This window comes from Marmota marmota, unplaced genomic scaffold (genome assembly GCF_001458135.2).
Source record: "Marmota marmota marmota unplaced genomic scaffold, marMar, whole genome shotgun sequence".
NCBI lineage: Eukaryota > Metazoa > Chordata > Mammalia > Rodentia > Sciuridae > Marmota > Marmota marmota.
The window spans coordinates 12066283-12092891 of record NW_026000142.1 but is presented as its reverse complement, the minus strand read 5'-3'; the positions used below and the strand labels follow the sequence as shown (position 1 = coordinate 12092891).

General features: G+C 35.6%; 1 protein-coding gene across 8 annotated transcripts in view; it reads right to left on the bottom strand.

The window, feature by feature from the left end:
* St7 (suppression of tumorigenicity 7) overlaps window positions 1-26609 on the bottom strand; it is a 250355-nt gene that overhangs the window by 90297 nt on the left and 133449 nt on the right. For 4 of the 8 annotated variants that reach the window (XM_048786023.1, XM_048786024.1, XM_015488272.2 and 1 more), the window contains 7 exons: window positions 20392-20551; window positions 10949-11003; window positions 10181-10296; window positions 8801-8876; window positions 6526-6594; window positions 4467-4621; window positions 2194-2291 (listed from right to left, as the gene is read on the bottom strand). In XM_048786023.1, coding sequence (XP_048641980.1) covers window positions 2194-2291; window positions 4467-4621; window positions 6526-6594; window positions 8801-8876; window positions 10181-10296; window positions 10949-11003; window positions 20392-20551 — 729 coding nt within the window. The remainder of the gene's footprint in view (window positions 1-2193; window positions 2292-4466; window positions 4622-6525; window positions 6595-8800; window positions 8877-10180; window positions 10297-10948; window positions 11004-20391; window positions 20552-26609) is intronic. The other 4 variants (XM_048786026.1, XM_015488273.2, XM_048786027.1 and 1 more) reach the window with 1 other exon arrangement.

The following is a 26609-nucleotide window of genomic DNA, read 5'->3' as shown; positions in this document are numbered from 1 at the left end:
GGTACAAAGGCCTGTCCACAGGTGTGGCTGTATGCTGGACCAGTAGTCAATGATGGATAAGATCCAATTGCAGTGGTACCAACCTAAGACAGGAGGCTGACGCCTTGAGGTCAGCTCATCCGATGACGGGTAAGGACCATATGTAGTATTGGACAACCTAAGGCAGGCATAGTCCCTAAGCCACGTGCTTGTTGTTTAAACAGAGAGGGGGACACTTAAAAATACATTTAAAATGTTTTTTTAATTAAAAGAAGAAAGATATTAGAATTATCCCAAGATGTCCATCAGGCAAACAGGCAAGTAAATTATAGAACAGCTTAAAAAATAGAGGGAAAATATTTTAAGTATGCCTATTATATGCCAGGTGTTTTCACATTATCTTTTTCAATTCTCCCTATCAATTGCTCTTTTAGATAAGAATCATCATCTCCAATTTATGGAAGACCAAATAAAAAGGCCATAAAAGGCACCTAAATTGCCCTGAGACACAAAGCCAGTAAAAAGCAAAGCTGAGATTCATATCCAGGTTTTTTGACTCTCTGCCCAGTGTTTCTTTCACTGCATCCCAGACTTTCTCCCAAAACCCATATTTGGACTAGGTCAATAAACAGAATTATAAAGTTATGTTAAATAAAAAACAAAACAGAAGATACATGGTAGATAGATATATTGATTTTAATCCTGAAATTTTATATGCATATACTGAAAATGATAAGCAGAATGAGACTGATAGAAATAACTGAAATTAAAGTAATCAGAACTTGGTTTTTCTCTGAGCTTGTTTAAGGATAAAACAAATAAAATCACAAATATTTGATCCTCCATGTATGCCTGCTATTCTAAGTTAATAAGGTTAAAAAGAGGTAATAAGAAAGGTGGGCTGTGATTGTACAAGATTGAGAGAAACATCTTGTCCATCATAAAGTTCCCAGCTCCTGCAGAGCCAAAGTGGCTGCACCGTTTCTTAGTTATATCAAGGGATGGATATATCAAGGGATTTCACTTTGAGAGCAAGTTCATATTTGCAGAAATCTTTTTCTTAAAATTAGCTCATATGCTATATAATATTCTTTAAATTCTTTCTTCAATGAAAAGAATTTAATTTTGAGTGAGCATATATCATCTTCATAATCTTCCTCCTCTTGATGCTTTCCTCAGATTTGGGGGTTACACTGCTGCTTAACGGAGTGGGCAGACCCAAGCATGGTTCTCACCTGGGCCTTCATATTGTGCTGTAACTTGAAGAAATAACTAGGGAGGGCCTTGAGCACACGTTTCCTCCTCCAAAGAGTATCTAAAAATTCCCATGAGACACTGCCCTTCCAGAGACAAGCTGAGAAAAGGCTCACTGATTTGCACAGTCGTATGTGCAAGATGCCACTTTGATCTCACCCCATGGACAGAATTAGAGGATCTAAGTCTTCTAATTCAGGAACACAGTAGAAGGATGACATGTTGATCTAGGCTTTCTGAGATTGTTTTTTTAAAAGGGAAATGGCTTAGAAATACCAGTGTCAGTTTCTTTGAGGAAAGTTTTTCTTTCTAACAACAACAAAATGGAAGTAAAGTTCTTTAACTTCTTTCCCTTAAAACTAGTTTTGTTTTCATAATAATAACCTCCCTGGATTATCTTTTGTTCTCAAACTTTTACCTACTTTCATTTTTCTTGATTCTTATGTTGACTACAAGTAATAAAGTGCCCTTATTCTCAAGAATATAGGAAAATGCTTGAAATGACTACATAAGAACACACTCATAATATTACTGAACTTAACAATTTGAGCTATTTTCAAATCTTCCTCACCAATACACACAAAAAGAGTTAGTTAATTAAAATGGCTGATCTCTTACTGCTTGCCAGCTAGAGTCCCAAAGTTTTTTAATAAGGACATCTATTAATTTTTTAATGTGCCAGTCACTACATTAAAAGCTTTGCATGAATTATTTCATTTGATTCTCAGAGTAATTTTAAGTTATTTTGAAGACTGTTATTGTTATGTTATAGATGAGGAATAATGGCAAAGAACTGGAGTGACTTGTCTAAGGTCATTCATCCAGTCAGTTGGGAGCTGGTACAGGCACACAGGGACCCTCACACCATAACTGGCTGCCTCTGCTGGGTCCATTCAGTTGGCTCCCACAGCTCCCAGCCACACACACGGCCACTGACCCCAAACACAAATTCAAACTCACATCTCGCATCATTTTCACTGCTTCCCTGGTCCTCCCGAGCCTTCTGGCACACATCGCTAGCCTTCTTTTGATGTAGACCAAAACGTTGGTGTCTCGTCCTGAATAGGGAGATATAAAACACCAAAAATTTAAAAACAAGAGTTTCAGTTCAGCAGCAAGAAAAAAATGCAGACTCATTTACTTTGCCCTTAAAAAAACAAAACAAAACAAACAAAAAAAAAAACACCTCAGTGAGAAGAGACTGTGCCTGTGGCTTTTCCTTAGTGCCAGGAGCAATGACAACTTTGTTCAGGTCAGGATGGAGACAGACTAAAGTCAAAGAACTCAGACTCTCAAAGGCCAAATCATCTTACTTGTTACCAAAATCCACGCTTTTGAGTTTTGATGCTGAATATTTGATAATAAATAAAATCTTCCGTCACATAGTGCTGAGAAAATTAACATACCCACATTGCATTCGGTTTACAAGCAAGAGTTCTACATACTTCCAGTGTACATGCTTTTGGAAAAAATGCAAAAAAGGTGAATCCCAGGTTGCATCTTGATGAACTATTTTTTTTTTATTCTTGACATTTAGTCTGGAGAAGCCTCATGTTGAACTTCTGTTTCATATTATTCTTTCTCTAACACTAGTGACATCATAATCATCTCCAGGTCCCCAAAGCAGTCGATTTTAGATGATAATATAACACATTCCAGATATGACAATAGAGTATGCACCAAAATGAAAAACTACCCTAGTGTTGGAGAAAGCATTGACAAGTTAAATAGTTATAACAATAGTCACTAAAATGGCCCTTAAAAAGTACATTAACAACTTCTTGTCCTAATCTTTTATTTAATTATATGTCTTTTTGGATATGTTTCCAGACTAGTGAGAACATGCATATGCTTAATCCTCAATAAAATTACCATGTTTGAGAAAAATATGACACACCTGCTATAGATTAAGTACATGTATAATATGCAGCTATTAAAAGATGTTAAGACCAAGTCTGAACATTTCAAATTTTAAACAATGAGATCAAGATGTGTGCTGAAAAACTGCCAAGGACCTACAAATTATTTTAAAGATGTGATTATATTTTTTGGATAGATTTAGGCAACAGGTTGAAAGGATTTAATTTAGAGAAAAAAAAGAAAGAAAATTTCTTAAGTTGTATCACAGTTTATGTAATTTTACATATTAATTTCATCAAATAGACATTTATTACATGTCTTCAAAAATGCAATGAGTTATACTTTTTTTAAAAAGTCAGATATAGATGTTAATTAGAGACCTCATTAACATATACACTCACTGCAGAATAAAAAATTAAAACCTGTGTATTGGTGGATTTTATGTATGTGCAGACTGTAATGCAAGGATCTTACTGGCACCTTAGTCATAGAGACTAATACAGTCAGCACCTACAATAAATCCAAGTTCAATATTAACATTTAATTGTATAATCTCAAGTAGAAAGTAGGTACACTTCTCCTCTCCAAATTGAAGGAGAGAGAAATGATGTGAGAAATTCCACCTTAAAGAAATAGTGTAAATTTTGGTAAAACCATACAAACTTTTCTCCCACAAGAATCACTGAATTTCTTTTTAAATAACCAAGAAAGATGAGACAGGTGCTTAGGGAATTTCAGAAATAATTTTCTTATTTCTATACTGTTCTTCCAAAATAACACTGGCTCTCAGTTTAGTGTACTAAAATGAAAGGATTCAGATTTTAAAGAGCTATCTTAAATAAAAGAATGTGTTGTTTTTAATGTAAAAACAGTTAACAATTAGGAACTCATGGGTCTTTCTGTCTACAAACCATCTCAAATTTTCTTAAATAAAATTTAAATGCTGATATAATTACCAATAACTGTTATATTCTTAATGGGCCTATATCATCCCATACTATAGAAGACCTATAATATAAAAACTTTGATAACACTGACTTAAGTTTTGTTTCCAAACTTAAAGATAAGAGAGAAGCAACTGACAAGCAGAAATATGTAAGAATTCTAGAGCGAAATAAGAATACTGTTAAAGTTTACTGACATCTATTTCTTGCATTGGGAGTCTACAGCCAAGACATTGAATGTGAATGTAAAGAGTAATGAAGCTAACTGTACTCTTATAAGAAGAAGAAAAAAAAAAAAAAACAAGAAAAGCAAAATCCAGAATTTGTCCTCATCTAGAAGAATCAAATTTTGAACTGCAATGAAATTTTGCTCTGATTAAACATTTGCAATTCTGATACCCCAATGCATCAGCCTGAAGGAAACCTTACTATGTTGGGCTTCATACTGGGATCCATGATGCTGTAGCTGCTGAGAACGCCGGTAACAGCCATCTCCAGCCTTCAGGGCCTGCTTAAACAGTTTTTCTGCTTCAGCAATGGTTGTTGCTTCCTCTTCAGCCAAGAGAATATAAGCAGTTGCACACCTGTCCATTTAGATAATAACCACCATCAATTACAAATCCAAGGACATGGTCACAGACTGGAGGAGTTCATGCAGAAGGGCAAGGAGTTACGCCAAAACATGCAGAGTGGCCAACTGGTTCATGCACCTGTTTGTAGCTGTTGACACAAAATAATGGCACGAAGGAAACATCTATATTTTAGCTTGAGAGGAAGGATGCTTAGTGTTAGGAGCATGGGGCTCATATACGGACGCTGCCCCTTATTAGTGCGTCACTTTGGGCAAGTTATTACTCTGCCTCCCTGATGAAGGGTGATGTGGAATCTGTTGGTTCACTGTGAAGGTTAAATAAGGGGATTCATGTGAAGTGCTCATCAGTACAGTAGCCAGCATGTGGTTTGTGCTCAACAAATGTCAGCTACTAATGGTGAGGATAAGAGTTATTACTAAGTATCTCCTTCTGACACTAAAAGTTAGAGGTATTTCATTAAAGTTTACTTTTGTTTATTAAATGTAAATCCTCTTCAATTCAAGAATTTCATCAGAGTGAGAAATTCCTTAAATCAACTTACTCATTTATGAAAATAGTGCTTCAATGTCTCATAATAGCACTGATTTTTTTTTCTTCAGAAACTACTAGAAAAACCTACATATAGTGTATTGTTTCTAAAGAGCTTGAAATCTGACTCAGCCACAGTAGCTAAAAAGAGTTAAATCTCATGCCTTTGACTACTAGCTGCCATTTGTTGCTTGGTATATATTAAGCACTGTACCAGGTGCTTAACATGTATCATCTCATATAATCCTTTCAACAAACCTCTAAGGTAGGAAGCCAGAAAGGATATGCAATTAACTCATGAACAAGTGGGACTCTTGGATATTTAAACCTTCCAATCATACAAGGAACAACCCATTTCCAAGGAAGGGAATGTAGTAAGGAAATGGTGAGGCCAGAGCAAACCACTCAGGTCCTGATCTGCACCACACAGTCTCCCCTTTCTTCCCCACTGCCTCTTTGCAGCCATTTTCCTGCATATCTCCATAAGACCCCAAGAGACAAAATAAACATAAAGTAAGACCAAATGTTATTTTTACTATTAATTAACTGCCACAGCCAACTAGGAAAAGGAGCCTGAACTTAACAGCTAATGTAAGGTTTGGGGTCACTAGTTAATCTCAGTCTTAAGGATGGGTCAGATAAGTTCCTTAGTCAACCCCTCTACTTTCAGGCAGGAACTATTAAGTTGGTTTTAAACTGAATGTGGTGAGGTAGGCGGAAAAAAACGCCCAAGGGGATTTAAAAAAAAAAGCTGGATAACCAGTTACTATGGAGGGCAGCATATATGACTGAGAAAGAACAGGAATGATGCTGAAACTGTCCAGTGATTCACTGGAGAAAACAACTGGGGCAGGCATCAGAGGATATACTTAAGGCTTCAGATGCCGACATGTAAATATGGGTCAAGGGTAATGAAGTGAAAATTGAGCTTATAATACTGAGTGGTAGATAGAGCATCGGAGGAATTAGGTCTAAGGCTGCAGTGGGTGGGATGGGAACTCAAGAATGGTTGGGGCTAGCTTGATTGCTTCTCATATTTATATTTCAAACAGTATTCTTAGGAGGAGAGGCAGAGTAGAACTACTGGCCAAGAAACATACATCTATGTGGAAACTCATGAGTTTGGGGTAGAAACATGCTAAGAGCTTGTGAGTGAAGGAAAAAGGAGAGAGCAATAAAGTGCTAATGGTTGGGGAGTACAGAACAGACTGCTCAGCTCAATGGAAGAGGTAGATGATGCGTCCTGGTCACAACACAATACACAAACAGAAGCAAGAAAGTGTGGTGATGGGGGTGTCAACCATCCAGATGTCTGCTAGAAGTCTCATTTGGTTAGAAGTAGGGCACCCGACAGGTTCTTGACTTACTTTGGTAACAATTTTATCTCCCAGATGGTAGAGGAAGCAATTAGGGGAACTTCAACTCTGGACCTAATTCTGACCAAGAAGAAAAAAATAGTTGGTGAAATGGAAATCCATAGGAACATTCAGAGAGAGTTACTACGTCATTTTGGAGTTCAGGGTAATCAAAGAGGGGGAGGTAGACTTCAAAAAATTCAAAGAAAAGAGGCATGACTTAATGGCATGAGACTCAGAAGGAAAAATGGTTTAAGAGGATTAAGCAGCTTCCAAATGTAAAACTATATAACTACAATCACCAATGACTCTCGGGAAGAAAGGGGTGGCAAATAAGTAACCAAAACACAGCTTCACAGAGATGTCTCCCAGGTCAGAGTTTTTAAAGGATATGTAAAAAAAAAAGATGGAAAGAGGGCATGTAATGAAGGGTTGCAAGAGAGTGGAGTGAATTCATAAGAATAAAATCAGGAGTGCTAAAACTCCAAATTATCTGAGGCTTTGCCCCCACCAAATAAAAAGACAAAAAACACAAATGAACAAACCACTAACACACACACACACACACACACACACACAAAACCATAAAAACAGTTTTAAAATAACTAATACAATTATCTATTCCCTACTTTAAAATTAGATTTAAGGCCCCATCTCCATCCCCACTTCTCCAAAACCACAACAAAAAGCAACAGAAAAAGACAAACACCACCAGCAACACAGAGAAAGTTCATGCTTAACAGCAGTAGATACCAAAGAGAAAGCAGACACTCTCTCCCTCCCATCTTGCACCTGGCTTCTCTATCAAGGAGAATGTTTTTCAGACTGAAAAGGGGGAAAGAAATTAAACTCTAAAATGAGTAAAAAGATGTAAGATAGCAAATAACTGATCCATCTGAACAAACTTCTGTATTGGGATGGATGAATCCCAGGAAACCAACAGACCTTGCAGGCAGGCCATGGAATTGCTCCCTATGGATAGCTCCATAGGATAGAAATCACAAAGAATGGAGAGGCACTCTAAGATGAGATGACAAATGTAGCATAGCTTTTCAAAAAGGGGAAGAAGGCTTACTTCCCAAACTACAGAGAAGTAATTTGGAACAATATTCTCATTATTAAAGAGATGGTCTCCAAGCACATTAAAAAGAAAGCAGTAGCTACTCGAAGCCAGCTTAAATTCCCTAAGAATAAATAAGTTGTTCTAACATAGTTTTTTGTAGTAGATTTATTATGAATTAAAGATCTACAGCTACAACTGGCATTAAGAGCAAATGGAAAATATGGGCTGAATCACAGTATAACTGGGTGGCTCAGTAATCATTTGAATAATACCAAGAATGGTGACTCATGAAGATATAGACCTACAACATAGTTTCTATATGTCATGTCACAGGGTTCTACTCTTGGCCCTGATAGTTTGCTCAGAAACATGATGAAATACAGAAGGCAGGCATATCAAATTTGTAGATGACAAGAAAGTGGAAAGTAAATATGTTGCATGACAGAACCAGAAACCATCTAGATCAACTGATTACAATGGCAGAATTCCCAAGTCTCAAGTGAATCTATTTTTCTTTTCTCTTTAAGACCTCTGGAGAAGATTCTGTAACCTTTTTCAGAAAAATCATAAAATAGTTTAACAATGACCACTTGGCAAGGATAATCTCGAGGTGATTCAAGCACCAGATGGGTGGTTGAGCTAAGTGACCTTTAAGGTCTTTGCCAACCCTAAGTTTTTATGACTCTCACTTTAAGAATCTTTCTCATTTTCTGAGATCTCCAGAAGAGATTTCCCAGCCTTCCTTGGTAACCCATAGCATGTTAAACAATACCAAGGACAGCATTTCCTCTTATCTTTTGCCTTGATTGTAAAATAATTTTAATGTTATTTTTTTCACCTTATGACTTTATTATGTCTCCCCACTACTGGAAGTCCTACCTGGAAAATGTGATAGTACAGAGAAGCATTCTACATCTGGAAAAATTTCCCTTTCAAAATATTTTAGACATGTAAAGAACTGTATTTATTTTATCTGGTCACAACATCCCTAAAAGGATTTAATTTAGGGTCCTAAAACAAAGCTACTACACTGCTCTCTAAAATGATTAAAACCACCTCCACATGGCTATCCTTCATAAAAAGAAAACTTTATAAAATAATATCCCCCAAATAATCCTCCAATGTCATATATAGTTTAATGGAAGCATCCCATCAATGGGAACCAAATATATTAAGCAAAAGATGAAAGTTCCTCTTTAACAGCAAGATTTTCCCTCCACTTACTCATTTATCTCCAAGGCTTCATGGGCTGCAGAAATCCTAGCTTGGGGGTTTCTCTCTCTCCAGGCTTTCTGCATTACTATGTTAGAGAAAGAGGAAAAAAAGCAAGTCACCCAGTACATATAATGAGGAAGATTCAATGCAGAACAACATAAAAATTAATAGCTTTCAGCTTAAAGTTACAAGAGACTTTCATTACCAATAGGGTCAGCCCAAATTTACAAAGTCACACAAATATATTCTAATTTTCTATTTCATTGCTGATACTGAACTTTTTTTGTGTGTTCATATAACTGTAAAACTAAATCTTATAGACTGAAAAAATCAAGAAAAGGCATCCTAACAGATTTTATTTCTTTTGCATATTAATATAATTTCTTGTTAAGAGAATACATATGATTTTACATATTTTAAAATGTCCATTGCTACTCATTTCTTCATTCTACTTAGATGCAAAATAACTTCTATCTGTCATTTTCCTACATACTTGCTACAGGATCTAGATATTAGAACATTCTGAAACCATTTGAAGAATTAGGAGTTGGGTCAGTAAGAAGTGCATTAGGCTTTTGCTTAACATGTGTATTTATTCCTCAATTTTGTCTGCAAATCTAGTTTCTATATGTCAAAGCAGTATGTGACTATATTGTAAGAAGCTTAATGCTTGGTAACCTTTATACTATGATGTTCCACCATGGCAAAGAGTAACTAAAGAACAAAGAATAATCATCTCCTTCCTTAATTTGTTTGATAAATTTGTATTCTATAAGTCAGTTTTTTTAAGGACATATAGAACTTTCTGTTTAAGAAGCTCTTGTTCACCTATTTACTTTGACTAAGCTTAGCAATACAAATTATATCAGCAGGATTATTTGTAACTTAAGCAGTGTAAAATACATGCTTAACCAAGTCTCTCTAGGAAGGAAAACACATACAGACTCTAGTAGGCAAGGCCACATCCCCACTCAAAATTAGGGGACTTAAATAGGCATTTAAGTTACTAAAATGTATTCATTAATCATTTAGATTCCATGAATCCCAACTTCTAGTTAGAATATCATCAAGGCAATATGACCATTCCATCTCAACCATGAATTTTATTAGCTTCAGGTAAGATTTACATGTTTTCAAAATTTATCCATCCAACTTTGATATATTTTTTAAAAATCATGTTCTAAATTATAATAAGCCTCATTTCTACATTGATACTTCATTGTAGATAAAGCTTTAAGCATTAGAATTCTAGGTTCTACTGTCAATCAGCAATTTAATATTTTATTTATTGGGCTTTTATAGAGCAGATATTCTAAAAGCAGAAACTATGGTTCTTAAACAAGCTGAAAAACCCTCCCTCCCAGTGACTATCTGAAGAATTTTCCATACTTGCATCTGCAGGACGCAGATGGTCCGAGTCACAAGTAAAGAACGTCTGATGGTCTTGCGCAGAAAGATTCATGTCATAGTAAGTCAGAGGCTCTCGTCCTGTTACCCAGGTGTACCTGTAAAGAGGAAGGAAGATAGCCAGACAGTTCTGAGGGAAGAAAGCAAGACCTATAAAATAGTAAGCTGCAGAGGAGTTGAAATATAAACCATTAACTTGTTATGATTTAAATTAAATGGCTTTGCTAATGAAAATTTTTTAAAAACAATTTAAATCATCTTGTTCTTCCTTCAGGAATTATATAGCAGAAAAGAAGCAAACATTTCCCTCTCTATTTTTGCCTCAAAATTTTATTAGTCCTTGCTATTGAAAACCTTCCCTAATTAGTATTATGAATAGACATTTCCCCAAAGCTACGAAAATTCTGATTTGCCTAATTTACTTCACTAAATTAAATTCCAACATAACCTGTCTGGTATCTTTATACCCATGTTCCAGGTAAGCTTAAAAATGTTTTGATTGTATAGTATAATACTGAAATGAATGACTGTAGTAGACAATATACAAAACAATACAATTTTGTACATCATCTCAAATCCTGTGCTAACCTAATTATGAAACAGAAAAATCAAAACATTTTAATATTTTTTTTAAAAACGGAAGCACTAAACACTGTAACATGACCCCTAAATGAACCAGTAAAAACATTTGCTGCTGTCTTTCCTCTCTGAACCAGACTCATTTGTTTCCCAAGCTGTCAAAATGCTTACCGATTATATTCAGCACCCCTAAATAAATTTAGTGGATTTCTCCATACTTTGCATTCTGAAACAAAGAGAAATATGAAAATGTTACACATAAGTTCAGTGACATTACAAGCTAATTAACTTGACAAAACACCCTTCCTGGTCATTTGATAAGATAATTTTATTTTCTATCCTTTACAGGGAAGCTATGTAGAAAAATTCTGACAGGTTAATCAGAAAATGTGGCTTAGGCAAGTTTCACCTAATCTTTCTGGGTCCAAACTTCCTCATTTGCAAATGAAAGTACTTGACAAAATCATCTAGTTCATGATTTCTATAGTTATTTTGAGAAACCTAAACAGATTCTATGAAATTATTTCTAAAATTATAAGCTAAAAGTACAGGAAGAAGTAACATGCCTTTCTCTTGTTCTAAAATATGTCTCACAATAACATCACACATTACAAACTAAATGTCAACTCTAAAATATAACACACAGAGCTTTAAACTCCTAATTGAGATTTCATGACAATTCACCAGTTTGCTTTGCCTTCCTGGAAAGTAAGAAAATTAATGAAATTATGACTATTTAGGGAAAATGCTGTAAAAAGAAATCATTTTAAAGCATTTTAATATCATTTACTTACTCAGATACACATGCTAATCATAACTGTAATATCTTTGTTGTTAGCTACTAAGAGATTGCACCTCTTGGTCAAGGACCACAGAAACTTATAACTACAGGGCTTTGACTTAGAAAATCAATCAGGAGCTTCAAGACAGTAAGTGTGTGACTACTAAGCTCCAATTTTTTAAAACACCCGGTGATTAAGACTTTCTACTGATCCATAATAATATATTTCTTTGGATGAATATGGTTTATTAGAAAATAAAAATATCTGTGTGTCTGTGTGTCTCTGTGTGTGAAAATTAATGAAAAACACACCCAAAGACATATGCACACAAAATTACTGCAGAAATCTAAAGAACATTAAAGACCACATGGTGATTACTTAGAGTTCTATCCTCAGTCCTTCACATCCAACATTGACCTTTCATCTATCCCATGGACATTGATGTGAGCACCAAGGGGTTATTGAGTAAAACATCAACTACAATACAGTGTGATAATGACAGGGCATAAAGCAGTATCATCTCAATAAATATTTTTTAAAATAGCGAATGAAGGGTATACACATAACAGAAACATGTGCTTTCATTTAAAGAAGATGCATTTACCTTTAAATCAGGCAGGATCCCACTTTAAATTTGCTTAATGTTTTTAAGTAATGACCCTAAATTTTTTATCATTTAGACTAACCTGCCATTTAGGAAATTATATTTCCTCACTTGGTGCAGTATCTCTGAATTTTGCTCTTGAAAAACTGAGATTTGTTGGCTGTCAGTTTGTGTGGCACTAAATACAAAATTATGTTTCCCTTAAATACTTATTTTTTTCTTCAAACATACAGTCTCACAAAGGGGTCATGAACACACTGACTCCAGATCATGGCTGGAGACACACTGGTGAGCCAAACAACATGATCTCTGTCCTGGCTGCTGTAACTCTTTGGACCTCACCACTGCCAACCTTTCCTCAGAAAAACTCTTTCATGATTCAAATTGCTCATCTCAAAGCCTCACAAGTATTTTAAGTTTGTGGTCAGCATATAGTAAACATACCCAGGGATGTATGTACAAGGATGCTCACAATAGAAAAATAGGGATATGTGGGAAGATGATTCCTCCCTATTGAATTTCATTGAAATATCAGTAAAATGGACTATGGCAAACAAATACATTATTATACAGCCTAGAAGGATAAACACTGTTCAAACAATATTTGGCAAATTAGAAAGAAAATTATCTTCAATTAAAGTTTCAAATCTATTATATATCGGATTAAATTTAAAGTATTTCTAAACAAAAATAATTCTAAAGATAAACTCTGTGTGTGTGTGTGTGTGTGTGTGTGTGTGTGTATTTAAAGTGTTCACTGAGCAGCATGTAGACATTATTTTTATTTAGGAAGTACCATTGTGTGGCCAGCAGGGGGTGCAGCAAACATTATGAAATACTGCTTTCATGACTTCTTGTTAGAGAACTGAACTTCAAAAAATCCTTGTTGACATTGGTGTCATGTGTATCCTGTATGCAGTTTTTTAACTGTCCCTGAAACTTAGAAATGAAGATATAAATAGCTGAAACAGATATACTCTGTTCAATGTTAAGAAAATATACATAATGTAGTACATAAGAAATATCTTCACAAATTAAAACCTTTAAATTGAAGATGCAGGACAGGTTACTTTCTTTTAAGAAACAAGCAATCTAGAGGTCATATATGAACATAGATCAAAGTTTTGCTTTAAATTAGACCAGTGCATCTTCTTTGTTGTTCTGTTCCATCATCTTATCTTTATTACAAAAGCTCTTAGTCTGGAATCAGTCTAGGGAACATGCCACATAAATATAAGGCTGTCTGATGTGGTTTAGTGATACGGACGAAGGGTGTAAATGCCAAACATATTAAAGTATGAAGATTTAAGAGAAGAAATTAAACTCAGATCTCCAAACAGGAAGAGTTTTTCCACATGAGGTCCTGTTTCTTATCTTATATGTACTTTGAGAAATGAATTCCTTATGTAAAATCAGATTTAGAATTTTATCTCCAAAAGAAATTTTACATTCTCCAATTTTCCATTAACATGCACATTTTCAGTGCCCTTGGAAAGCAATAAATGTTGGTTGGGACCCCAACAAGGGCTTACTAATGTCATTAATAGTTTAGTTATAAATAAGCCCCTGACACAAAAACATGCTTTCCACAGTTCCATCTGCAACGTCCATAGTACAATCTCTACCCACAACTGTTGGCAGAAATGTGTGACCACAATATGCATGCAAGAATACAATTCAAGAGAGATAAACGAGCAAGCATTGAAATAGCACCTGTTTAGTTTCCAATGTCTACAGAGCAGATTCATTCCTTTCTCAAAGTAGGACACATGTAAGTTTTGGAGTGGGAGAGAAAGAACATCTAAAAATAATTCTTAGTATGATTAAGGACTTCTAAAAGCAAGCTTGCAGGAAAAGACTTACTTAGCAGGGTTAATTCCTACTAAAACTTTTCACTTCAATCATACTTACTTCATACTTTCTTATTCTTTATGCATTAACATTTGCACTAGGCCCTGACTTGCAAAAACAGCTATAGCCAGGTGTGGTGGTGCCCGACTGTAATCCTAGGAAGTGAGGCTGAGGCAGGAGGGGGACAAGTTGAGGCCAGCCTCAGCAGCTAAGTGTTACCCTGTTCCAAAATAAAAAATAAGAAAAGGCTTGGGGTGTAGCTCAATGGTAGAGCACTCCCTGGGGTAAATCCCCAGTATTTAAAAAAAAAATGCAGATACAGCTTATGACTGTATCTGCATCTAGCCTGGGCAGGAAAGTACAAAGGGTACTGAGCCACTACCTGGCATCCCACCAAAAGAAGCTCTATAAAAGCACTAAGTTTTCTGAAAGAACAACAGACTTTCCTCTTTGTCATTGTCCTCAAGAAAAAGAGGAAATCAATTCTCAAAAAAGACAAAAGGCTCAAAGTCATAGGACTTTTAATCACATGGAAAAAAAAAACTAATTTTCTATGTCCAACTTGACTCTGAAACATTTTCTAAAATAAAAATAAATGATAGAGAGCTCCCATTCCTTCAGCTTTAAAACACATAAAATACTAATTCTAGCATAGGAAGATTTCCTTTTTTCATATCTTTTTTAGTTCATTATAGTTATACATAATAGTGAGATTCATTTTGAAAATCATGGAATATAATTTGCTTCATTTCAGTCCCAAGTACTCCTCTTACTTCCTCTCCTCCCTCCCCCATTTCCCTTCCTCTATTCCATTGCTCTTCCTTCTATTTATTTTTTTTTAAATTGGTATTTTATAGACACACATAAAATGAAATTAACTGTGGTATACCCATATACATACATAACATAATTTGCTCAATTTCATTCTGCAGTTCCTCCTTCTTCCTGTACCTCCTCCCTTGCCCTCAATCCCCTTCAGCTACTCCACTGAATGGATAAAGAAAATATGGTATCTATACACAATGGAGTTTCACTCAGCCATGAAAAAGAATGAAATTTTGGCATTTGCTGGTAAGTGGATGGACCTGGTGAACATCATCCAAGTGAAATAGGCCAGACCCAGATAGTCAAGAGTCAAATGTTTTTTTCTCATGTGTAGAAACAAGAGCAAAATAAAGAGGAAAAGAGGAGAAGGGGACTCCATGAGTGGGACTAAAGAAAGATTTCTTATAATAAAAACTGACCACTTTTTTCCCCCAAATCTCAAATCTGACAATATTATAAACAGCAGTAGTAGTAATTTTTGTTAGAGTTATAAGCTTAATTGTGTTGATCCTTTCTACAAAAGGGCTTAAAATACAAGTCATGTTTACCCTTTACCCAAATTAGTAAGAGGCATATGTTAGACCCCTTTTACAAAAGTAAATACTGAAAAGCCAGATAGTATCCCCAAGGTCCACAGCAAATAAGTTGAAAATGCCTGATGTCCAGACTCCTCAACTTTTACCTATGATAAGCAATAAAACTGTCAACCTGAAACACCATATTTGAAAATCCTGTGACTTCCTAATTAAATTTTCCATTAGAGGAATAGTTTTGAAAACTCCTCTGGGCAAATGTTAGTCACTTCAATAATACTGTTAAGCATTTTAGTTCTAAAGTACAATATCATTGGATGTACTCCAATCCTCAAATTAACCCAAGTTAATTTATGGCATGTGATTATGCCTGTATTCATTAGCTTCTAGTACCTCAGACATGAATACCCAATCCTTTGTATCATACAGATCAATTATAAGAAATCCTTAAGAGCAAAAGTCTTCATTTTTAAAGAAAATTGTTTTAAATATTTCACATTTCAAAATAATCATTTTGAAAAAATGATTAGAACTAAAGGCACAAAGTAACATATAGATAGCTTTCAATTCAACAAAATATGTTACTATTTCAAATTCTTTAATGAAATAAGCAAGGGTGTAAGTAAATACAAATTTGAGCCCATTTTTATTGACCTACTTTATTCAAGATAGCATATTACTTTCTTCAAGAATATTACCAAGATGGTTAAATCTTTAATTTTATCTGTCATATATTTCTCACTGATCATTTCTGACCTAAGTCAATCCACTCTAATAATGTGGAAATTGTGAAATAAGTTCATTAAATAAAAATTTGCCAGCAGCTAAAACTATTTAGGATCTTTACCACTTAGCTAAAAATCTAATCTATAATAAAACATAAATTTTATTGGCAAAGATTTTGGAAAGCTTTAATCAGCATTGGCAAAGACAATTATTTTCAACAAATGTGATAAATTTTGTCTAGTACAAATTGAGTTTGTCTTCATTGAGATTACTAAAGAACAATCCCAAAGGTCATTGACACATGGCAATCTGCAATTTTGCAGAGGGAAATATTTGAAATGCAAGATTCAAATACATGGATGTAAAAGAGTGACTGAGCTAGCAAATAAGCCCAGCTGACCCCGCAGATACATCCTCATGTGCTTGTGGCATTTTCCTTCATCACGTTCACAGAGAACTCAGTTCATCCAGGAGACACTGCCAAACAGCTGTCCTCTGACTTGATACTTCTGCATGGGCTTCATTTTATTTTCAAACTACATTTATGATGTAGATATTATTTATTCCCATGTTTCCATATTGAGATACTCAGGCTTAGATATGTTAAATGACATGACCAAGATCACTCACTGTGAAAGTGATGGAGCCAGGATTAGGGCCACATCTGTATGACCTCAGAGGCTATGCTGTCAACCATTGGCCACTGAGCTCTTTTTAAAGATAAGTCAGGTCCAGGCTGGGGTTATAGCTCAGTGCTAGAGTGTTTACATAGAATGTAAGAGGCACTAGGTTAGCCCCTCAGCACCATGAATGAATAAATAAACAAACAAACAAGAGGTATTTTGTCCGTCTACAACTAAAAAAAAATTTGTTTTTAAACATTAGGTCCATGTCATTTCAGAAATAATGTCATGCATTATAGTACAGGGCTTTAATAACATGATTTTACTTGCTTAATAGTTACATTAAACCTCACTTTTATACCCAGGAGGGTGTGGAGAGGGTTACTTAAATTTTTCAGTTTAAGAACCTGGATTCTGAAGAAAGACTGTCCAGGATATAAGTCATGTGACTTTGGGCCCATGATTTCAGCTTCCCGAAGCAAAAAATGGAGATAATTACAGGACCTGCTTAATGGGGTTGTTGTAAGGATTAAGTGAAATAATACCATGTAAAGCTGATAGCAGGTACCAAGAGTGTTGGTTATTATTGGAACTACATGGCTTCCTAGGGAGAAAAATCGTTCATTCTGTTGTTATGACAGTTTAGGATCTATGAAGAACTTAATGAAGAAACTTCTATGGAGAGAAAAAAATACATATCTATGAAGAGCTTAATATGTATTTTTTCTCTATATAGAAGTTTCTTCATATCCATTGCTTTGATTTATTACCTTTATTATATCAGTGCTGGAACTGCCTCTAGTGATATAATTAATTTAAAATTCAGAATATACATATTTATGTGGATTAGAATTATTTAGAATTCAGAATCATTCGAATATTTAGAATTTAAAATATCTATCTTATGAAAATTAAGTAAGATTAAAATGAGATAATTTGCGATAGGAAGCCAAATGACTATATCACAGTTTGTCCTAAGATCCAATTCTTTCCAAAATGCTATTAAAGTATTTCTGAGGACTTAAACTTGACTTTGGCAAGGATGCTTAAGTGCTAGAGCACCTTGTACTTTTTCCCAGCATCTGGAAGAAGGTGAATGCTGCAGATCTTTGTCTTCATGGCAACTTATTTGAGAAAAAGGTAAATTATCAAATAGATGCCTACATAAATCTCAATTCATAATGTTATTATGCTGCAAGAATCCCTTCCCTTCAGACAGAGCAGTCGTCCACATTTTAAATCCCTATGCATCATCAGCTCATAAACAGCACTGAATTAAGAAAAGGCAATGAGAAACACGGTATGATAGAAAGATGTATCAGCAGGGTTTATCAGAGACTATACATTTGAAAGAAAAAGAGCAGTTTACTTCTAAACTAAATAAAGCAAAGGAACACATTAATAAATGTTAACTTTGTTAGACAAATGTTAGATAGTATTAGACAAATATTAGTAACCCAAACATCAAGAGGTGGGAAGACTGAGCCCAAAACATACTTAGACAAGGAAATTCTCATTTTTTGAAAGTAATTATTTAAATATCATTATAAAATCAGATCACCAATACTCTATTATACAAGAAATTAATGGAAATATGAAATGAATTGTAGGCACTCAATAAATAATAATGTAATTGAGTGATAATCAAAAGTTCATTCTTGCCAGATACAGACTAGATACAAATAAAACTGAGAATTCCCACAGTTATTATTGAATACATTTTTAAAATCTTTTTGTTTTATTTTTGAGACTGGGCTGCTCAGTGGTCTAGAATTCATAGGTACCAATAATGATCTTCCCAATGACTTGGGAATACAGGCGCCTGGCTGAATATATTTTTCAAAAGGGCTTAGGTTCTCCTTTATGAAGAATAGCACTGAGATTAACATAATGAATAAGTTTAATCAAGGCATCTACTAAGAAAGAGAGTGAAATTATAGTGGTAACAAGAAGAGTATGAACTCTTTATTACATTAAGGAATATCTAAAGATTTAAACTGGCTAAAGAGAAAGGAAGGACTTAAATGAAAATATAAATGTATTCACAAATGTATTCACTATAAAGAATGCCTTAAATAAGGATGTTTTCTTTTTCAATGTGATAATTTTCTGCAATGTTCTGTGTCACTCAAAGTGTACAGAAACTTGAGTCAGACAACAGCACCTTTAATCCGTGGGGCATTCACAGCAGATGAACAGTGGTAGTGATTATCCACAACTGCTTATGATGATTATGACTGAAAGATCTAGATTCCTCATTAGAAAAACAAGCCACATTTATTAGAGCAGCTGTTAAAGTAATAGTTTACTTTGCTCAGGTCTCTTTCCCTTTCTTTCACAAAGTAGATGAGTTTACAAAGTCCCAAAGAATTTTGTTACCTGGGTGGTGCCAACGCCCACACATGTATCCTTTGGAATGAAATAATGTGTACCGAAAGCTTCCTAGTACCTCTCAGGTGTCAAAATACCACCATTCAAAGAGTCTATTAAAAAGAGTATTGAATCAACATTGGCAACAAAATATATGTACAATGTTCCTCAATGGCTAGACAGTTATGAAATGTGGATTGAGCTGTTGAACAGAGAATGAAAAAAAATCTAGTCTAACTCTTCAACTTCTTTATCCTTCAGGTCTCAGAATTGGTGTCTTTGCCTTCAAGAAGCAATCTCCTTCTCCCAGTTTGGTCCGGGGCCTCCTTGTCTTCTACAGCACTGTATGCTTCCCTCTTACAATCAGAGCACTTATGGCTTTGTTTTCTTCAATAGGCAGAGTGTTCCACTGGGACAAGGACTGACTTTTCATAGTATTCGAAAGAGCCAATACAAAGAAAGGTTCTTACAAAGTACTTAGGAAATGTTTACAGAGTCAATGAAGAGACTCAGTTCAGAGTTGTATTCTTCCCTCTTGTTTTACAAGCAGAGAAAGCACAGATCCTCTTATCTTCTCATTGAAGTGCAAAGATATAATAGATGCTGTGCAAATGCTAAAGATATTAGAACATCTTAAAAATTACAATGCAGTCTGACAAGTGCTACTAAAGGAAAAAATATGAAGGATGAATAAAAGTAGAAAGTGTACACCTAGCAGATAAAGCTTCATAGGAGGTGTGACAGCTGATGGACAGTGATGGGTGAACCAACCCAGGAAAAAAACATTCTAGGCACAGGATCATGGGAAACATGGTGTGTACAAAAAATGAAGTGGCTTCAAGGTAGACACATGAAAAAGGGCATGGACTGTGACAGGTACCAAAGTTGGCAAGATAGATTAAAGCAGCTTATGCTGTGTGTGCTAAGGAATCAGGGACAGGAGTTTACATTCAATGAAATGGGAACCAAGGCTTTTAAGCAAATGAGTAATCAGATCTAGTTAGACAAATTGTCATAAAAGAAAATGTATCCATTCACTAAAGTTTGAGAAACTACCAGTAATGATGTTGGTCTCTGGTTGAGTACACTGAAATAAATGACCACTAGCTAAAATAAATGGGAGAAAAAGTAAAATTAACAACATACACATTTCCTTTCCCTAGAATGCTTACACCCTACTTTTCTGATAGAGATTTGTCAAATCCTTCAGAAAATTAACTTCATATTTTCCTGAAGCTTAACCCTCAACAGATTCTTGGTATCTCATATTCATAATAATCTCGTAATAAGTTTTCCATACCTGAGACACTCTGCCTGTTGGAATCTGAGTCCCCATTGCTGGAGTTAGAATTGTTGGAGGAGTTGTTGTCAACCCCTCCCAGAAGGGGGCGCAAGTGGCTTACTGAGACTTGTTCAATGAACGATGTTCCGTATTTGCGAAAATACCACCATTCAAATATCTAGAATAGAAAAACAGTAAGGATATTTATATCTCTTTTTACCATTTATGATTTCTGTACATAAAATTTGTTTTCCAATTCTGTCCACCTTCCAAAAATTTACTTAGTTTATCCTAACAGTCAAAGATCTTAATACAATTAATATACCAATAATATTGAAAGTTCACAAAGTGATTTTCTCTGCTGAAGTCTGGTTTTCAAAAAAGTTATGTAACTATAATCATGGATTAAAAATATTGTATTATTATCCAAAGTACATGTATGAAGACACGAATTGGTGTGGATATATTTTGTATACTACCAGAGATATGAAAAATTGTGCTCTATATGTATAATAAGAACTGTAATGTATTCCACTGTCATATATAAAGAAAAAATATTTTTAAAAAAACTAAATAGCAGATCACTTTTAAATGTATGGGTATGTGATATGATTTTAAAAGCACGAGAGAGAGAACCCAAATTATAAAATTCAGAATAGCAGTTAATATTTAGCAAAGAGGGATGAACTTGAGGAATAGGGACACACAGCTTCAATGAATTGGTAATATTCTAGGTTTTAAGACTGGTTTGGGATTCTAGGGTCTTTGTGATTAAGCTTTACATCCTACACATGTTATATGTATTCTCATTTATGTACCAATATTTGCATATTTTTAAACCTTGGTTTGCACGATAATAAGGATCTGAAAATGGTAGGAGCCTTGGGAATTGTTCACAGAACTTAACAAATTTGTTTTACTTTTAATATGGAAATTAAAATAAAAATAACAAACACACAAAAAACATTGTTAAGATGTTCTATATTATTTTCCTCCAAATTAATATAATATTCAAATAATAAGATCATGTTAGCTGAAAGACAATGCCAGAAATGAATCCGAGTAAGCCACTTTTCAAAGTATAGCTCACTATATTTCCAATTTTGACATTTTATATTCATGCAAAACCATACTTTCCTATTTTTTTTTTTTTTTTTGTCCCAGGGCATGAATCCAGAGACACTTAACCACTGAGCCACATACCCAGCCCTTTTTAACATTTTGAGACAGGATCTCACTGAGTTGCTTAGTGTTTCAGTAAGTTGCTGAGGCTGCTTTGAATTCTCGATCCTCCTGCTTCAGCCTCCCAAGCTACTGCAATTATAGGCATGCACCTGCCTGAATTTTTAAGAGAAGTCCCCCTCCTCCTTTTTAAAACAAGATCTTAGAGAAATGCTGGTTTTACTGAATAAAATAATAAGAGGCGGGTAGAGACAATGACCCACAACTATAGTCCCAGCTACCTGGCAGGAAGATCACTTGAAACTGAGGAGTTCAAGGCAAGCTTGGACAATATAATGAGACTCTGTCTCAAAAAAAAAAAAATTAAAATATAAAAAGAGAATGAGAGGGCTGGGGATGTGGCTCAGTGGTAAAGTGCTTGCCTGGCATACATGAAGCCCTGGGTTCAAAACCCCAAGCATGAAAAAAAAAGAGAATGAGAGATCATTTCCTGTATGGATGTCACCCACCTGCTGAAATCAAGCAATGTCCCACTTGTTAAGAAGTATTTTTTTTAAACGAAAAACAAAAACAAAAACCATTTGCTCTGTACCATTAATGTTTCTTAGTTCTGTAGGTATGAAGAATTGCAAAGCAGAAAAGAAGTAATGTTTATTAATAAAATGAAGGAACAAAGTTAGTTAGTTGACCAGGCTGAAGCCAGGACTTCCTAAGCTGCTACCACTCCATTACCTGCACCCCACCTCTATAGCCAATACTTCCTACCACTGAACAAAGCTGCTCCCTCTCATACTTGCCTCTCCTCCCTTTGACTGGGGACTTGGTCCTTAAGGAGTCAAATTTCTTTCTCAGAATTATTTATTAGAATCCCCTATATCTCAGAAACTTATAGAATAGCTATATTATATTTTAGTACTATAACATGGAAGGTACAATTAACATATAATTAATTAATTTATCCTTACTCATTTTATAGAAACAGTATTTTGTTATTTGCTCTTGAATAACCTTTAGGCTATTATTTAAAAGCTGATGTTTTGTTGTACCAAAAATTTCTTAAAAGACAAAAAGAACGTCTATGAATATGAGAAGAAAATATCAATAAGACCAAATGTTTCCAATCCAATAATAGGACATCTTGATTTAAATTCCAGGGAGTTATTCCTTCCAGCTATTTGAATTTTCACATGTTAAAACATTTAAGTAAACTGGGCACAGATGCACACACCTGTAATTGCAGCTACTTGGAAGGCTATGTCAGGAGGATTGCAAGTTTGAGGCCAGCATAAGCAACTTAGAGAGGCCCTGTCTCAACATTTTTAAAAATGCGGTGGGTGTTAGAAATATAGCACAATGGTAGAGCACTTGCTGAGCATATATCCTAGCCCTGGTCCTGGGTTCAATCCTCAGTAAAACACACACACACACACACACACACAGTAACTTCTCTGGGCAAAGAAGGGGCAATAGTATGAAAGTTAAGAAGGGACAGGACCAATCTGTAATGTTTGAAATTCTAGGAATGAGAGATTTTGCTTGAAGGAAAAAAAAGTAAATTTAGAGACCATGGATCCATAAGGGAGTCCATAACCCCAGATGAGTTATTTAAATATCAGTTCCTTCCACTCTGAAGTAGAAATGATATTATTTATCCTCAAGGGTTCTCAATTTTCACACCAACCTTATATATATATAAAAACTACTAAGTACCTGACACATAGTTGGTCCTCAAAAGCAACAGCAAAACTGCCATCTGTTGTCGCAATGATGTACATGCCTCCTATGGCCTATATACACGCACTGCTATGACACACCCTTTTTTTGCCAGTCCATAGTACAGGTTTATACATCATTGTCTTGCTAGACTGTTAGAGGAAATCCCTGATTAATCATGGTGACAAAGAGTGCAGCTCACCATACAGTCCTGACCTTTCAACAAAGCCTTAAGGAAATCCACACCTTTTCTTCTATTAGAAGGGGAAGAAGACTCCAAAGAACCCAGGCCACTGGTCACAGAGCTAGCAGTGGCTCTCAATTGCTTGTAGGGAAGAGGCTTCTTTGCCCCAACTCTTTGCTCTGTTTTCTATGTCACACTACCAGGGCACCTGCCAGCACTTTATTTGCTCATTCCATTAGGCTCTACTAAGTGTTTCCAACCAGTCATGAGCTAAGTTCCAGGGTTACAAAAATCTGATCCCTGGTCCATGCCACAGACCAACAAATCCTCCCACAGGTTGCTCCTGGCATGCCTGTACTGGTCACAGAGAAAAAAAATGTTGAGATTCTTCAGATTTCTCAGTTCCTCTGGCAGAACCTCAGAATGTCAGCACTAAAACGAACCTTAAAGGACATGTAAAGAGTTCATTTACATGTGAGGAAAATATGTGAGAAAAAACTATCCATCAAGATGCAGACCTGACCAAATCACGCATCTAATTAAACAGCCTTGGCCTGGAGTTCCAGCTCTCTGCCATCACCTTATCAGGACTCTTTTTAGAATGTCTTTGCTTCATGTAAACAACACTGACAATTGTAGCCTACTATTTCCCTTTAAGTTCCCTCTGACACATTCTCTCTGTGCTTTGTTGTTATAAAAACCAATCCAGAAGTAGTCTATAAAGTGGTACTAGATAATTCATCTGAGGAGCAAATGACTCATTTAACTGGACATTTGCATTATAATAGAATAGACCTTTCACCCAGTATTTCTAATGCAGAAATTAATAGACCTTAGTAAAGACTGGGTTATTCAGGCAGCTGTGATGGGGAATAGAGGGTTTCTCAGGCTGTCATATCATATCAGGAGTATTGTCCTTGCTGTGCACAGGGGACACTAGTATAAAAAGGACCCCTGTCCTTCTGGGATTTGCTCAATAACTTGCAAAGGAAGATTTGAAACCTTCTGAAACTTCAAACCACATCTTATAATGTAAGGTCTTAGTATAACTATCTTCCCCTTATCCAGAAACACATCAGATTTTGGATGAGCACATAGAACTATTTTAGAAAAACTACACAGATCCAAATGGGAATACAGCGTTATTTAATGAACACATTTGGTGTCACTCTGAATTCTTTTCCTTGATGCATACCTACAATGTGAACAGTAAAACTCTCATAAACAAACTGAGGTTTTAAAAGTAGTTATTGGACAAGTTAGTAGCTTACTGGGCCTGCCACAGAGGAATAAAAAACCTTTCTAATCTGCCAGCTAACCAAAAACTTAAATGTATGCATTTCATAGACTGAAAACCTTAATTTCTCCAGTACTGTTATTCTTACTCATGCTCCATTTGAAAAGTTATACAGATCAAGTAATATAATAATTAAAAAGTATCATCTGGGTTTGGCATTTGGGAAATCAACAGTGACCTACCAGCTAGTTTAAAGGTAAAAGGCCTTTAAATGAGAAAACTTGGTTTTGTGACTTGGTTGGTCCTATTGTTTCTCTGAAACTCAATCTTCTCATGTATAAAATAAAGTCAGAGAAAGCACTCAACTAATTCTGGATGAGAGAAGGGAGAGAGGGATGATTAGAAGACCTGATGGTGGATGCTGGAAGGTTGACAGGATGATAAGGGTGGATGATAAGGGATGCTCTGGTTGATGTTATGGGATACTCTCTGAAGCAACAACAGAATCATGGGAAGTTTTGTGTTTATTTTGCTTGTTGAAAAAGAGGTTCACACATATTTGTGGAAGAGGAAAGAATTCAGTGAAAAGAGAAACTGAAGGTGGAAAAAGGTACAAATGACCAGGAGGCATAATGCCAAAGTCCCGGGAAGCATATTTGCCCTACCTCAAAAAGTAACCTACAATGGAAAGTGGGCAGTGATTTGAGCTGTTACACACGTAAGAAGGCAACAAAGGGGGAGCTGGGGCTGTAGCCCAGGGGCAGAGCCTTTCCCTAGCATGTGTGAGGCACTGGCTTCGAGCCGGAGCACCACATAAAAATAAATAAATAAACAAAACAAAGGCATTTTTTCCATCTACAACTACAAAAATAATTTTTTTAAAGAAGGCAACAAAGGAGATAAAGTTGGATGACACTGATCTCTGAGGAGGTACAGCTAAGGCTTATCTTCTGGGAATGAGGGACATGAGGGTAGAGTCAGAAATCGGAGGGTTGAGGAAGTGGTTTGGACCTATACCTTGCAGGGCAGGGCTTCAAGCCAGGGCCCAAGTAACATTTAAAACAAAGAGTTTTTTGACAAGGACCTAGTTACAAATGCCCAGTGATCACCTCCATTACTATTTGACAGAAGCTAAGAGGATGACCAAGGAGTACTGGAGCTTAGGGCAGAGATTCAGGTTTGTAGCCAGCAGAAGGTGCAAACTGGTTTCATTTTTACCTGCAAGAAGGGAACAAAAATCTGGCAAAGAAACATAAGCAAAGCATTTCCATCCATCATGCAGACTGCAAAATCTGAATCTTCCCTGAAGATGCCTAGATTCTTCTCAACCAACAAGACTTCTTCCTTAGAACTGTGTGCTCTCTGCATACAACACGTCTTTTATGAGTCAGGGACTTCCCTAGACCCTACATTGCATTAAAAAATGCTTCAAGATTCCCACATAGCAGAACCTTAGTAATTCTACATCAATTCCAATAAATCTATGGGAAATGCAAAATGTCAAAGTCTGAAATTGGCTAACTGCTTCCTAAGAATTAACGTAGATGGTGATGTTGCAGGAGAATCTGCACAGTGATGAGAGAGATGGATGTGGAAATAGGAAACTTTCTGGCAGTCTAATCTCAGACAGTAAGACTCCAGACTGACACCTGCTCCCAGTCTTCAAAGCACATCTAGTGGCAGTGTTTTTAGGAAGAAGGAGACCATCTGAGCTTGAATCAGATAAACAAAGGCAATTAGCATACATTATAGTAATATCTGTAAACATTTTAAATTTCTTTTCAAATTCTGAAATTTATTCTTCATATCCAGTGACTCTTTCAAAGTCCTATGTCTTTGAATATCTTTCAAAGAAAGACATTTCCTTCCTTCCTTCCTTCCTTCCTTCCTTCCTTCCTTCCTTCCTTCCTCCCTCCCTAC